The sequence below is a fragment of the Acartia tonsa genome, chromosome 1 (assembly GCF_053477335.1).
Source record: "Acartia tonsa isolate MP-2025a chromosome 1, ASM5347733v1, whole genome shotgun sequence".
Lineage (NCBI taxonomy): Eukaryota > Metazoa > Arthropoda > Copepoda > Calanoida > Acartiidae > Acartia > Acartia tonsa.
Window position 1 is genome coordinate 20603835 of NC_137260.1, and position 15677 is coordinate 20619511.

The 15677-nt window shown below is 31.2% G+C and overlaps 2 protein-coding genes across 2 annotated transcripts in view; one reads left to right on the forward strand and one right to left on the reverse strand.

The window, feature by feature from the left end:
- The window catches only part of Vps51 (vacuolar protein sorting 51), a 29778-nt gene extending 28599 nt beyond the window's left edge, over window positions 1-1179 (forward strand). Inside the window, exons 24-25 of the mRNA XM_080154728.1 lie at window positions 70-160; window positions 585-1179. Of these exons, the coding sequence (XP_080010854.1) occupies window positions 70-160; window positions 585-701 (208 nt within the window). The 3' untranslated portion in view covers window positions 702-1179. The remainder of the gene's footprint in view (window positions 1-69; window positions 161-584) is intronic.
- A 1207-nt stretch (window positions 1180-2386) lies between these two features.
- LOC145314721 (uncharacterized) overlaps window positions 2387-15677 on the reverse strand; it is a 43463-nt gene continuing 30172 nt past the window's right edge. The window contains exons 14-24 of the mRNA XM_080154752.1: window positions 15541-15609; window positions 15049-15134; window positions 14437-14468; window positions 12908-12951; window positions 12733-12776; window positions 12560-12594; window positions 10796-10854; window positions 8725-8830; window positions 5448-5502; window positions 3300-3339; window positions 2387-2606 (exon numbers count right to left, since the gene is read on the reverse strand). Coding sequence (XP_080010878.1) covers window positions 2525-2606; window positions 3300-3339; window positions 5448-5502; window positions 8725-8830; window positions 10796-10854; window positions 12560-12594; window positions 12733-12776; window positions 12908-12951; window positions 14437-14468; window positions 15049-15134; window positions 15541-15609 — 652 coding nt within the window. The 3' untranslated portion in view covers window positions 2387-2524. The remainder of the gene's footprint in view (window positions 2607-3299; window positions 3340-5447; window positions 5503-8724; window positions 8831-10795; window positions 10855-12559; window positions 12595-12732; window positions 12777-12907; window positions 12952-14436; window positions 14469-15048; window positions 15135-15540; window positions 15610-15677) is intronic.

Sequence of the window (15677 nt, forward strand, 5' to 3'; positions counted from 1 at the left end):
GAACTACCTACAAAAGTAACAAAATATAAAACGAATAGAAATAAACAGTCCGAATTGTTTTCGTTTTAGGTTGAAGACCTTTTCCAAGTATGGATTACAACAGATCCAAGTGGACTGTCATTATTTGCAACTGCACTTGTGGAAATTCGTCGAAGACGAGGTATAACTTACTTAGTTTGGTATCGAAGCAACTCTACATGTATCTTACCCGCAGTGGTCGGTAATGATCATATTACGTCACAGAGTACCTTTTCTTACCTAGTAAATTCTCTTGTCGTAAAGCTTTCTTGGCCAGAGCAAATATTTTACACGGACAGGGGGGGGGGGGGGGAGGAATATGTAACTATTTGGGGGAAAAAATCAAGAAAAAGGGGGTTCTTTTTTCGCGTATTTTCCATAAAGTTGTGTGTAACCGTTTATTCAAACGCGCTTATTAAGTCAAACTGTTCTAGATTATGATCATGTGTATATAAATGAAATTGTCATATTTAAGAACAGTTTAACTTAAGAAGCTCAATTTTCTAAATAGTTACACAAAACTTTACGGAAAATACACAAACAAAAAATAAACCTTTTTTATTCAGGACATTGTTCATCATTTGTTGGATGAGATAATGTATTCTGCAGTGCTACGCAGCCTCCAACAACCTCCAGTTCTCATGGAGGCATCGGTTGTTGAAGTTATCTGTGATAAAGTTTAATTTATGCTTTTTTTGTGTTTTATTGTTAGCATTTTAAGTTTAGGCAGTTTTTCTATAATTTCATCAATTATTTATGTAAATCATTACATTGATTAAGATTTTTGTTGTTCTAGTTTTTCTTGTAATTGTATAATTACAAGGTTTTTAATTATATTTATTTATCCTATTATATAAAGTAGTAAGTTTTTTTGTCTGTAGCGAAAGATCTGCTCGCTTAACGCTCAACCGATGTGGTTCTCTTTCACTGTGAAGTTTCTTATAAGTACAGAGATGGTTTTAGGCTATTTTTCTGCCCCTCAATATCCATTGCCCCCCTAGATACTAGGAGTTGCAGACGCTAGTAAATAATAAGATTTGATCTGTTTTATACTTGATTTTTTATGTAGATTTTATCCAGTAAATTTTTTAATAAATAATAAATAGATTAAATTTTTGATTAAACTTTGTTGAAAAGATTTTAAAATACATTTGTAATCATCAGGGGCGTCCAAGCTTTTTTTTTTGGGGGGGGTAAAAAATTTTAGGGGGGGGGTAATTCGTGTTTGGGGGGGGTAAAATGGCGCGCGAAGCGCGCCGAAATTTTTTTTTACCCCCCCCAAAATTTTTACCCCGGGGGTAAAATTTGATTGGGGGGGGGTAATTACCCCCCCTAAAGTCTGTTGGGGGGGGGTAAATACTCCCCCCAAATCTGTTGGGGGGGGGTAATTACCCCCCCCAAACTAATTTACCCCGGGGGTAAAATTTTTGGGGGGGGTAATTTAATTATGTAAAAAAAGCATCTACCTAATCTATTAAGTTAATAATAAGTACTATCTTATAACATAAAGTAGTAAGTAAGGTTTATTTGACTATAGCTTCAGATTTCATTACTTTTAATACTGAGTTCTCCTTTTTAGGAAAGCTTCACATAGATCCCATGATGGTTCCACACTATTATAGGTCAATCCTTTGAGTGGTTTTAGGCTATTTTTCTCCTCCCTTTTTACCCTTTAGAAAACACGAGTTCTTAGATGCTAAGGGCGCCACTACTATTCAAATATATAGTAGTATCTCATTCTTTAGAACATAAAAATACAATAATTAACTCACTAACCAATGAACCAATATGATTTTACTTTAAAGTGAAGCGTCTTATAGGTCCTGGTAAGTTTTATAACTAGTTTTGAGACACCCTGACATCCTCCCAAAAGAAATCGCCTATAGAAATTCTTTTTCATTATTTAATGAAATATTTAATTTAGTTAGGTATCTATTTTATGGAATCTTCAGTGCTTTACAATTACATCATAGATCCCCGGGATGGTTTTAGCCCTTATAAAGGCCCAAGCAAATAAAACATGATCAAACTATTAAATTTTTTGTTATCATGGTTAAGAACTGTTTTAACTGGTTGGACAGTAAAATTTTTTTTTAAGAACATTCAATTTGGGGGGGGTAAATACCCCCCCCAAAAATTTTTTTTTAAAGAACATTTATTTTGGGGGGGGGTAATTACCCCCCCCAAAATCGTTTGGGGGGGGTAAATACCCCCCCCAAAATCGTTGGGGGTGCCTACGGCACCCCCAAGGTAGGGGTAATATTTTTTGGGGGGGGTATTGTTCACAAAATTTTGGGGGTGCCTACGGCACCCCCAAAATCGTTTGGGGGTGCCAAATGGCCCATTACCCCCCCCCTTGGACGCCTATGGTAATCATGTTTATTGGCTTACTTTATATTAGTCCAATAAAGGTAACGGCATAAGATTAAATTCTTTACTCATCTTCTCGTGTTTTAATAAATAAGAAGTCAATTAATTCCATTTCCGATATTGTAAAATACATCGTCTACATAGTAAAGCATCCATATTCTTTAGTAATCTCATATATCCATCTTAAACTTGGTAATATTCTACTGTATACTCCAGGCCTGAAAATATTTACAACAAATTAATTAACAGGGCTCGGTAGCCGCATGTCAGCTTCGTGTAAACCTCTGTTAAATCTCCAAATTATAAATTAAAAATTTTGCTGGATGACTCAACCTATTCCTAGACAATTCATCTCTTCGGAATTTTCTTTTTTAATTACTGTCGCTTTGAAACTGACATAGCATTTGATTTTTAATTGAGTTGAGTTTAACTGATGATTAAGACCTCTAGATAAATTCTTGTATGTTTCTTTCATATTTAAGACCAAAGCAATTATACAAGTTTTAGAAACAGAGCTACTCTAAAACCAGTGTTTTTCTTAAAAGTAAGTTAACTTACTTTTTTAGCTATAGATCTGATAATATTAATCGTTAAATGTAAACTAATTAAATGTGTGGCTTATTTATTTTTTGATTCTCTATCAATTATACAAGTTTTAAAAGCAGAGCTACTCTAAAACTAGTGTTTTTCTTAAAAGTAAGTTAACTTACTTATTTAGCTATATATTTGATAATATTAATCGTTAAATGTAAACTAATTAAATTTAAAAAAAAAAACTTTTGTTATCATCTCTGAACAGTATTTAAAAAGCATCATTTTTAAAAATCATTAAATAAATAAATAGGATTTTTTTCATATTTTGTTTTGAAGACTAAACTATGCATTTAAATTACTGATTAATGATTACAAACCTATTCAAAGTTCCACAAAGTTTGCCACGTGACACAGTACCTAGAAATGTAATACAGAAAGAATGCAAATTTTGAAAGTGCAATATTCAATTTATTTTATAGGTATATCAGATGCTCTATAGCTAGATTCATTCTTGTTAGTAAAATTATGCTCATGATATTTCATAATAGTTGCTTATTAATTATTACATTTTCTAAACAAATTATCTTAATTTTTCATTATCATTATTTTTAATCTACTTTTAGTAATTAATGCCCTTGTTATGATATTGCAATGGAAAATTCCATACAATAATATTATAATATAAATTTATTGAAAACAAGGATGACAACATCCATAAAATCGAAGCACTGAAACTGTAGGACAAACGGACATCAACACTTATATAGTGTCAGAACTGAATAATCAGAATATAAATGTATAAGAGTTGAAGAGAAAATTGTAAGTGTAAATTTGCTTGATTCAGGATAATGTTTATGGGCATACTTACATTTTTAGGACTAAATTATAGAGTTGCTTTGCTTTAAACATTATACTTTGTTGTCCCAGGAATAAACATACCAAAAATCAGATCAATCTGATGATTAGATCACAAGAAAATTTGTTGTTAAAAAAGTAAAAATATCAACATGTTTAAAATGGACGTACGGACATTCTTGTAATGATTATAGAGTTGCTACGCTTTCTAAATCCAGCGTGGCCACATTTTTCAGTATACTGAAAATATTCAGTATTCTTCAGTATTTGGAAATTGAGGGTTCAGTATTTTCAGTAAATACTGAATATTCAGTATTTGAAAATTTTATTCAGTATTTTTCAGTTTTTGGAAATTTTCATGATTCAGTATTTTCATTATTTCTTAAATTCCAAAAAATTTTGCATAAATAAGATGTTTTTTCAAGTAGTTGTCAGATTTTTTTCGGCGCTTCGCGCCTCACTTTACTTTCCTTTAAATTACCCTATAACTTTGTACATTAATTTTGCTTTTTTTATGGTAATCATAGACGTCCATAGACGTAAATTTTGGGGGTAGTAAACAAAATTTACCCCTGCCAACAGATTTCAGGGGGGTAATTACCCCCCCCAAAGCAAATTTTACCCCCGGGGTAAAAATTTTGGGGGGGGGTAAAAAAAATTGCGGCGCGCTTCGCGCGCCATTTTACCCCACCCAAAAGCAAATTACCCCCCCCTTAAAAAATTTTACCCCCCCCAAAATAAAAAGCTTGGGCGTCTATGATGGTAATATAAATTTTTTTTTTCAATTTCATCTCAAATATAAATTTTTTAGATATTTGAGATGCTTTTATACAGTATTTTTTCAGATATTTTTTTTGTCTATTAATAGAATGAATAATCTAAGGTGAGTACTTTGCATGATTATTGAAGGTAAAGTTTTTTAGCATGCTCTTAACTCAACTAAAAAGTATTTAAGTTTTGTAATCATTTAAAATATTTATCAGTCATTTTCTGCTTAATTGGTGCAAGAAAATCTAAGAGGCAAAATTAAAAGATCTTTAAAATATCCCCCTAACAAAGCTATGATATATGAAATTTTGAAATGAGGAATCATATAAAAAATACTTATTCAGTATTTATATTTTTTTGTTCAGTATTTCAGTATTTTTTCTTATTTTAGGATTCAGTATTTTCAGTATTTCCTTTTTTTCTTCAGTATTAGTATTTTTTTGGTTGTGGCCACACTGTAAATCGTACCTAACTACTAAAGGAATCACCATGCAAAGTTTGAAATCGATAGGACAATTCTAACATGCCTAAATTGACCAAAAAAGCTATCCGTTTGTGACGGACGGAACGACTGACCCTAATTATAGAAAAGCTTCGCTTTTAAAAATGTGTCAATGCCTTAGAATACCAAGAGAAAGAATGTCTGTTACATTATAATTTACTTGTAAAAATAACTTCACAAATAATCCTACTTAAATACTTCTTATAAATGGAACCTTATGAATGGAAAGAAACAGGGAGAGGGGGGTGGGAGTTGGATTATATACACCCCTGGTTTATAATAAAAAGAAGTTTACTAGTCTTTCCAAATTTTACCTTATTGTTATAAGAAATAGTATGCCAACGTACTTACAAACCGACCCAAATTTAGAAAAACTTCACTTTTAAAAATCTAAAATTACCTATCAATACTGCTCTGTCGTCCCATTCCACCCACAGGGGGCCTCCGCTGTCCCCCTAGAAAATTAACATTCAATTAGGACTGCATAATCATAAGGATTATATTGTTTGACTTATAAGATCTCTAAAGATAAAACCTCTAGTTCTCCAGTTAAGGAAACCTTTACGTAGATACTGATATTTAGGCTAATTTAATTTTTAGATTTGTTGCTATTTTACTGGCTACACTCCCTTAAATGCTAAAAGCGCAGCCGCTAGTACATATGCATAACAAGTAATTGGAAGGCTTATATGCTAGAGTAGGTAGTATTCTTGTTTTATTAAGCTAAAACAGCACCATTCGCATTCAATCAGTCATGATGAACTGAGCTGGATCTTTAAATCATTTTAGTGGTGAGCCAGATCGGTTCGGCTCACCTCGATCTAGCTCACCACTAAATGATTTAAAAGATCTAGCTCCGTGTTTAATTTTCTTTGTCCCATTTTTAAAAGCTAAGCTTTTCTATAATTAGGGTCCGCCCGTTACAGTTAGCTTTTTTACGTTAATTTAAACAGGTTAGAATTTTCCTATCGATTTCAAACTTTGCATGATGATTCCTTTAACAGTTAGGTACGGCTTTAAAAGCGCAGCAACTCTATATATCGTTACCAGAAAGTCCCTACGTCCATTTAAAACATGTATTTAATCAGTTTTGCAACAAATTTACTTATAATTTTGTATATAGACATGTGCATTAATATTCAGTTCTGACATTCAACAAGTGTTAATGTTCGTTTGTCCTTCCATTTCAGAGCTTCGCTTTTATGGATGTCGTAATCCTTGTTTTATTTTAGATGCTTGTCAATATTTTACATCTACGATTTCGAGTTAAATAAAGTTGCAGTAATCTTTACTGAAAACTATATCACTGAGCTACAATGTCCCCCTTTCTCGACATCAATTCTTGTTTTTCTCATTAACTTTCAAAATACAAGGTAAGATTAACAATTAAGTTTTCTTCAAAATATAACATTATAATTTTCAATTATCAGTGGTAAATACTGAAAATCTAATATCGTTATTGATTAGATACTTAAATCTATTAATCTGTAAAATGTGCTCTAATTGACTCAGTTACTAGGCTAAATTCTAGAAAACAAGAATGACAAATTCATGTTAAGCGAAGCATAACCAATCAAACCAGGAAAAACAGACTTAAATAATAATACATGTTGTATAATCAAGAAAATTGTGTAGTTATCTGAACAAAAACTTTATATGTGGGCCTAATCATACAAAATTTCTGAGGCTAGTCGGCTAAGGTGGTTAGAATTTCTTTAGTCTTAGATTTGGCCTAGTGTTTTAGAATAAGTTTTGTAAAGGAATGCTATGCTATAATATCGTGCCTAATTCACCTTAGATTATAAAATACTAACTAAAAGAATAATTAAATATGACGTGTTTAAACTGGATTTATGAATTTTCTTGATAGACTTTACCTTACCTTATCAATACAGGATTCTTCATATGAGAATTACTAATATAATAATTTAGTGTTTAAAGTTTGATTTTAATAGTACAGTATAAGACATCAAAATCTTCAGGAAACGAAGTTTAAATAGTTTAAAAACTATTTTGATTCTAACTTTCTCAATATCTAGGGTATATATATTAAAGATAATTTAAAGTTAATCCTTATTTTGATAAGAATGTTTACTGTTACTAAGTTAAACTAAAAACAAATTTAGAAACCATATTGAAATAATAAAAGACAGGAGAAATAGCGATATTAAACATGATAACTTGTATCTTTTTATCAATATGTTTTGTGCAAGACTTCTGTTTCATACATCTTTATATAATGTTGTATGTCCTCTTTTACTATATTAGGAATTATATAGTTCAAAGGTGTTTTTTTTTCAATATAAATCCTACAGTTTTGGTCAAAAAATTTACAATTCATATTCAAGAAATAAAAATAAGAAATCAACATTGAATTTTGAATCTACTCACCTCTCCAGAGTACTACAGCTCGAGACCCAGCCCTTGTGGAGAGTTTTTTCTCTACGTGGAGAGTGCATGTTTTATTTCAAATTAAGACAGGTTAATCTTTTTTAAAAGCCACAAAGTGTCTAAAGTATTTAAAATCTTATAGATAGACCCCATTATGTTTTGAGTTTTTGATGGGGCATGTAAAGAACTTTCTATAGACACCTTAACTAGGTTTCTAAGTCAATCCTTGCTAATTTGGCATAAAAAAAGACGAACCCATAAAACACTCAGCCATGACAGCTCTGCCTAGTTCTCGATGTTTGATACAGGTTTTTCTTTTGTATGCCAAATTCCTCATCAAAAAATCTAAGCATTATGGGGTCTATCTACAAGATTTAAAGTACTTAAGACAGTTTTTTAAGTAGCTGAACAACAAACAATTAGCCTTGTGACGTCATGGAAATGAGGGATTATTCTTTTTTAGGGGTTTTCTTTCCCACTTCTCTCTTCTCCCTAATTTTTTTGACGTAATAAGGCTGATTTTTGAGACATTTTGTCCAGCTAGGACTCAAGCTGTTGTACTCTGGAGAGTCGAGTAAATTCAAAATTAAATATTGTTTTCTCATTGTCATTGCTTGAGCAATATCCTTTTGTTGAACACAGTAATAGTGTCTGACTGATTATGACGTAACAAAAAAAAATTAGCCAATGAGAGGCCGTTATTGACCAATGGTAAAATTTATAGTGGCCTCTCATTGGCTAATTTTTTTGTTACGTCATAATCAGTCAGACACTATTACTGTGTTCCCTTTTGTTTCATTACTGTTCCTCTATAATTTTTGAAAACTATCGCCTGTGGCTTCAAGAACTAGGGGCCTTGTACTTGGAGATGGAGGGTGAATAAAAATACCTTTAAGAATATTAAGGCTTAAATTCAAAAATAAAATGGCATAAAATAATTTCAAGGCCTATATTAAGCTGCCTTAAAATAAAGAACTGAGATATCAACGCACAAACAATAAAAACTAGAATAAAATGGGAAAATAAGATATCATATACAACAAACGAGCATCGTGCACACAATTAATGTGGTCCATTGGTCTTTCAGTCATGCTTCAAAAATATGAATATGATGGGTAAGGCCTCGTGAGTTTGTATACATAAATATTCTTTATTTATGACCACTGAAAAAATTCGATATCATTCTGTCCGTCCATTAATTATTTTTGTACTAATGGATGTTGTCATCATTGTTCTCGTTTTAGATTTTTTTCTGTCCTTTAATTCTGGCCATGAATGAAATGTACCTGGCATGCGTCAACACCTCCAATGTCATCAGTAAGGCTTTCATTGTTGATTCTAGTTAATCTTTTCCCATCCTCCTCTGCAGGTTCCACTAACTCAACTTCATCACTAGACAATATTTTTGTCAGGGATCCAAAGGGATAAGACAATGGCCGCCTATTTGATGTTCATCCCAAATGTCAACACATAAAATTACCCCTTCTGTAGATTACAATTAGTAATCTCAATTTTTAAAAACCAACCGCTCAAAATAATTAAAAGTTCCCAAAGTTGTAAAGCATACGGATAAGAAAATATTATTATAAAACTATGGGGACTTGTGTAATAAGCTGCCCATTGTCCCCTCTCGCTCTGATTTTTGTACAATTTTATTAGCTAAGCTACTCCTAGTAGTAAATGTCAATGCGCTCGTCGGTGCTCATTTGAATTCAACAAATTAACTTTCTGGTAAAAAACTTTGTTTTTACTTGATTATATAACATTTGAATATTGAAAGTCTCTTGTAAGGACACTTTTTAAAAGAATGTAAATAGATTTTGAAAGAGACTTATAAAAGTAATTTTCTTTAATATGTCTTAATGGAATTTTTAGAATATTGGAATTTTAAAAATATCCTTATATTTATATACAGTTAAAAAAGACATTTTTAGTAAGTGCATTTATGTCTTTAGACTATAATAGTACTTTATTATGAAACTAGCGGCTTCGCCCCTAGCCTCTAGGGGCTTTGCCCCAAGAGGTGATCAAAAAAAATTAAGGTGAAATTCGTAAAGGACCAAGGAAATCTTCTGCAAAAAAAAAATAAAGGACCTAGGAAATCTTCTGCAAAAAAAATAAAGGACCTAGGAAATCTTCTGCAAAAAAAAAGGACCTAGGAAATCTTCTGCAAAAAAAAAAAAAAAAAAAAAAAAATAGGGGGGGATTTTTTGTTTTTTGGGGGGGTTGGGGGTGTCCCACCCCCCAAGAAAATAGCCTTAAACCACCACAGGACCAGTAGGTACATACCCTGAAGAGTAGAATCCAATCGGTTCAGTGGTTACCGAGATCTTAAGCTTCAGACGGACGGACGGACGGACAGACGGACGGACAGACATCATTCTACTTTGTATTATAGATGTCGCAAGTACAACAATGACAATATTGTCCATAAGAAGGGCAGCTCACTTATAAACATACAAAACTATAGTATAGTAATTTGCAAGATTTTAAACCTGTAACGTGAAGTAACAAAATTTCTTTATGAACCGCTTAGGGTAACCAACACCCATCAGATAACCAACACTTTGATTGCACGACCTTTGACTGAGAAGTCCATCCAGTCTATTTATGTCGCGCATCTGACATAGCAGCAGTAGGAACCATTTTTAAAGTATTTAGTTATGACGCGGTGTTGGAACGAGATTCTAACCTATCACCTTCCCGACGACGAGCGGATGCGCTACGTGCTGAGCCACGGTCGCGGGTTAATAGATACATAGTTACAGACATTAGTAAGAGAGTTAAGCCTTATAAATCAAGCTTTTCGCGTTGAAAATGATTGCTTCTTTTCATAGGAACATAAAATAAAATAATGTAAAATTTTGATGCGCAATTATATGGATGATTTTATATATTTTATAGCTAACTATCATCGAAAAAGAAGTTTTTAAAGAAAATATAAGTACATATTTAAGATCCATATAATATTCTAAAAGAAGATATGTATTTTTTTTATTTTTTAGGGCTCGGCAGCCACCCATTTGAAAGCGACTAAACTTTAACTGCTGTCAGCTAAAAAAATTCCAAAGATGTGCTGTCAGGATAAGACTTTATACAATAAGAAATGTACATTGTACACCGCCAATTATGATAGACATAATTACTATTATAGTTTAAATTATTGGTGAAAATGTTTGAATACTACTGGTTTATACTACCCCATCAAGATTTAATAAAAGTCCCCTACTTATTAAGTCCAGAATGTTCCCTCTTTCAATGGATAGAGTGCAACAGTAAGTCCAAATTAATTTGAATAAACTTTTGACAACTTCAATATTTCTTTAAAATGTAAAGGATTTTTATAAAACTACTTACCCAACTTTTTTCAAATAAACCAGCTCATTATTATCCATCACTTTTCTTAGAACTGTTTCCTAAAAATGTACAGTGTTCTTTTATTTTTAAGTAAAAAGTATTGGTTGATTTAACCCACTTACTCCTATCAGAAATCAATCATAAATCACGTATTTCGTATTTTATTGAGGTTTATATCAGAAAAAATATACAGTATGACCCTCAAAAAGTATTTTTTAGGTTGTACAGCCCTTATTTCTTAATGTATCATTAAAAGTAGCATATGTCCGTGTTCTCTGTACATTTCCACACAAGCATATATAAAAATTTTAAGTTTACCTCCATTTACACCAGAGATTTTTAGAGCTAAAGTTTTAAAAAAGTGACTGAGAAAAAATTTTTTTTTGGGTTTCTTAGAATATTTGGATGGTTATATTATGTCTTTCTGATAACTGAAGAATGATATACAAAGAAAAACAAGTCAACTAATTATTTCTTTTTTATTCCACCAAAAAATATAAATTTTTAAAGACAAAAAATACTACTAAATGAATTGATTATTTGCAAATTTCAAGCTATTTACCTACCCTTATTTATGAAAAGGATTAATTATGACTAATTATGACAGTTGCTCCGCCCCCTTTTCTGACATCTCATCTTAAAATAGGGGTTTAATTAAGCTTTTTAGACTAAAAAATCATTATATTGTAATTTTATTTTCTTTATAACTTTTTTGTTATTAAAGTTAGGATTATGAAACAAAAACAATTTTCCTGTCAAATTCCTAAAGATTTATTTGGTTTTTCAATCTAAAACAATTTTTCCTAATAAGTATGTTTTTAAAAATACCATTAAGCTTAAAAGACTCAAAAACTATGTATAAAAAAATGCTTTTAACTTAAAATCTAAATTTTTTATTTCATTTTTGTATAAAGTTTCTGCTAGTAACAAAAATAAAAGGATTTCTACCTTAATTTTGGTAAAAAAGTCGTTTCATGTTAAAAGTTACTTTTTGCTCAGTCACTTTTTCAAAACTTTAGCTCTAAAAATCTCCAGTGTTAATGGAGGAAAAATTAAATTTTTTATATATGCTTGTGTGGAAATGTACAGAGAATACGGACATATGCTACTTTTAATGATACATTAAGAAATAAGGGCTGTACACCCTAAAAAATACTTCAACAAGTTGTGCCCTAAAATCGGGTTTCCCAAAGAGTTTTACTTTTAATCCTTATAATAAAGTAACAGGATGTTTGTCTGTGTGTTTGTACCGAAAGATCTCGCTAACCGCTGAACCCATCAGGTTCTCACTTAAAGGGTAGCTTCTAATAGTTCCTGGAAGATTTATAACTATTTTGGGGAGAGTACCACCCCCTCCCCCCACAAACCCCCCCCACAATTTTTTTTTTTTAATTTTCCTTTTAAATCTAAAATGAAAAGTTGGGTTATCAAATTCAACTCCCCCCTCCTCAAGTGCCCCTAGAGGCCTCTAGGGGGCGTAGCCGATAGTATGAATTAATGGACCATTACAAATTTGCAAGGTTATAACTTAGGAATCTGTTAGGAACCTGTTCTCATCCATACGAAAAAACTATGTCTAGCATCGTATTATATCCAGCTTTCTACGAATACAAAAATGTACAATCATAAGATTAAAACCAGTTTTTTTAGCCGGTGCCTTCGGCTAAAAAAATATCAACAGAATATTTCTCCCTGTATTATTTAGTAACCAACTTAACTTTTAAAAAGAAAGAGTAATTTAAAATAAACTAGAAAAAATATTACTTGTAAGACTTCTCTCTTTCTCCTTTTTTTCCATCCTGAGAAATGAAAAATATTAATTTATTCAATAACAACACTTACAGTGCGTCAATTACTTTAATTTTAGTTTACTTATGTAAAGTTCCCGGTCAAAACATTCGTACATATTTGTGTATAAAAGTTTTAGTAAATCTTACTTGAATTTTTATGAATATGTCCCAAGCAAATTTCCATTTTAATTCTAAATAAAAACTTTGTTATTTAACTTGATTTAGTTGATATGTAACATTTTTTTGTTTATATTTAAATGTAGGTTTGAATTAAACAAAGCATTTGTTAAGTATATGTATGTATGTATACAATATTCTTAACCTGTCCATTTGTAAATTCAGCTCCCTTTTCTTTCGTGTTCTGTCCTATATTTAAAATTATTTTAAGGAACAATGTTGATCATTTATAATACAAAGTAGCTTGATGTCTGTCCGTCTGTCTGTATGTCCGTCTGTCCCTTAATATCTCGATAAATATATTTGTCGCTATCTCGCAGTACCGACACCAGCGGCGAGTTAACACCCCAAAGCTTAAAATCCCTAACCCCCCCACCCCCCCCCCAACCTATTATTTTCAATTTATTTTAAAAAATTAAGGGAAAGGATTTGTGCTCAACAAGGCACTTCGATGGATTAACTAAATAAACTATGCCAAACAATTTTACGTAATTTTAGATGTTAAGAAAATAGCAACTGACAACGGAATTAACCTTAGTTTATTAAGAGCGAAGCTTTTCTATAATTAGGGTCAGTCCGTCCGTAAGTTCGTGACGGATAGCTTTTTTCGTTAATTTAGGCACGTTAGAATTGTCCTATCAATTTCAAATTTTGCATGGCGATCCCGTAATAAAGGGTGAGCAAAAAAAATGCGTACCTTTTTAAAATTCAAATTGCACGGCTTGTGTTAATGGTAGAAAAATGTTATGCATATCGTTAGAACCGATTTGAACTCTATTTTTTGGTAATATAAGAAAGATTCCTCTGCTAAGTATAGTTAGGAAGCTAAGTGTTAAAATGTCCCAACTGATGTAAAACTTGACTTAAATTTTAAAATATAACTAAAAATTAGAGAAGATATTTTGCAAAAAGAGATGCCTACATTTTTTAATTTCAAATTGCGCAGCTTGTGTTAATAGTAGAAAAATGTTACGCATACCGTTAGAACCGCTATGAATTGTATTTTTTGGAAATATATGAACGGGTACTGTGCTACGCATAGTTTAGGAGCCAGATGGTAAAATGTCCCAAAATTTACTCGCAAGTCAAGTTTTAAGTCAGTTGGGACATTTTAACACGTAGCTCCTAAACTATGCGTAGCACAGGAATCGTTTCCTAAAAATAGACTTCATAGCGGTTCTAACGATATGCATAACATTTTTCTACTATTAACACAAGCCGCGCAATTTCAATTTTAAAAAGGTACGCATTTTTTTTTGCTCACCCTTTAGTTAGGTACCTTTTAGAAAGCGTAGCAACTCTATAATCGTTACAAAAATGTAAGTACGCCTATTTTCAACATGTTGATTTTTTCACTTTTTTAACAACAAATTTTTATATGATCTAATTATCCCATTGATCTGATTTTTGGTATACTTATTCCTGGGACAACAAAGTATAATCTTATAAGCGAAGCAAATCTGCAATTAAGTCGTAAAAAATGTAAGTATGTCCTTAAACATTATCCTGCATGAAGCAATTTTTCAACAAATTTACTTACAATTTTGCTTCATACATGTATATTCTGGTTATTCAATTCTGACACTCTACGAGTGTTAATGTCCTTTTAACCTACTGTTTCTGGGCTTCGCATTATATTTAGATGTTGTCATCCTTGTTTTTAAGATCACTTACCTGTATCGTAGAATTTTCCCTTCTTTTATTATCTAAATGGAAAAATAAATTAACTAGAAATCTTTTATTGCTCCTATTTTTTTCTGTACGTAATTGACTAACTTTTAAAAGCAAGGCTTTTATATATTAATTGTGTTCTTATGATTGTCCCTGAATATATGCTTTCCCTCAAAATGCCTAGTCGGGCAAAGAAACACCCCACCCCCTTACAAATTGGCAGGAAATTTTTAATTTACATACATGTAGAGTCTTTAAACTTGCATGAATGTTTGTATTACTGTATGATTAATTACATAACATAACATTTATCTAACTTTTGGCATGGTTAAATACATTCAATAAAAAAAGAAATTATCAATTGTAATACAAAAATAAGGAATCACAAAGTCAACTAGGACCGTAAAGTGCGAATCATAGATGTTATCATTCTTGGTTATGTATATATTTTTTTGGAAATACAAAATAATATTCTTATAGAGCTTTTCAAAATACCTAGTGTTTCAAATTTTAGAGAAAAATAAAACGTCGAAAAGAATCAACGTAATTTTTCTTTTAATATGCAAGATAGTAACACTAGGTATCTTAGTTTTTCAAATTTCTTATAATTTGTACCTGATTTTTTGAGAATATTCCCCGCGCAGAGCTCCAGAGATGGATTAAAAGGCACACTAGGGGCTTCAAATTTACCATCTAATAATCTAAATTAATAGGCAAACAAATTATCTAAAATTTGAAAGATTTTCTGCTGATTCGTTAAAAAAGTTGTTCAATTAAATCAATATATTTTTTTCTTTTCGCTTTTATTTATGATTTTCCTCTTGGATCATATCGTAAATCTTTTTGTGGATACTGAATGTATAAAAGTTTAATAATAATAAGAAAATTTTAAAAGAAACCGATTTTTAATAAAATACTCCACTTATATTTGTCAACAATTTCAAAGCTTGCTGAAAATGATAATTTTATTGTTTGATAATTTGTTTTTTTGTAGATATTTATATTTAATATCTTTAAATTCACCATAAAACATAAAACATATTTTTAAATAAAGGACGTACTAATGAAGACTAGTCATAGAGCAGCATTTCTTCTAAAGACATATACCTCTGACAATTTGTCTGAGATAAAACAGTAACCAAAGCTTCTTCGTGGAAAACTGGCGGACTTAGTTCTCTGCAGTTAAATTGTTGTATAATTACTCTTTATTTGTTAAAATATGTTTCAAAATTTAATGGATTGTT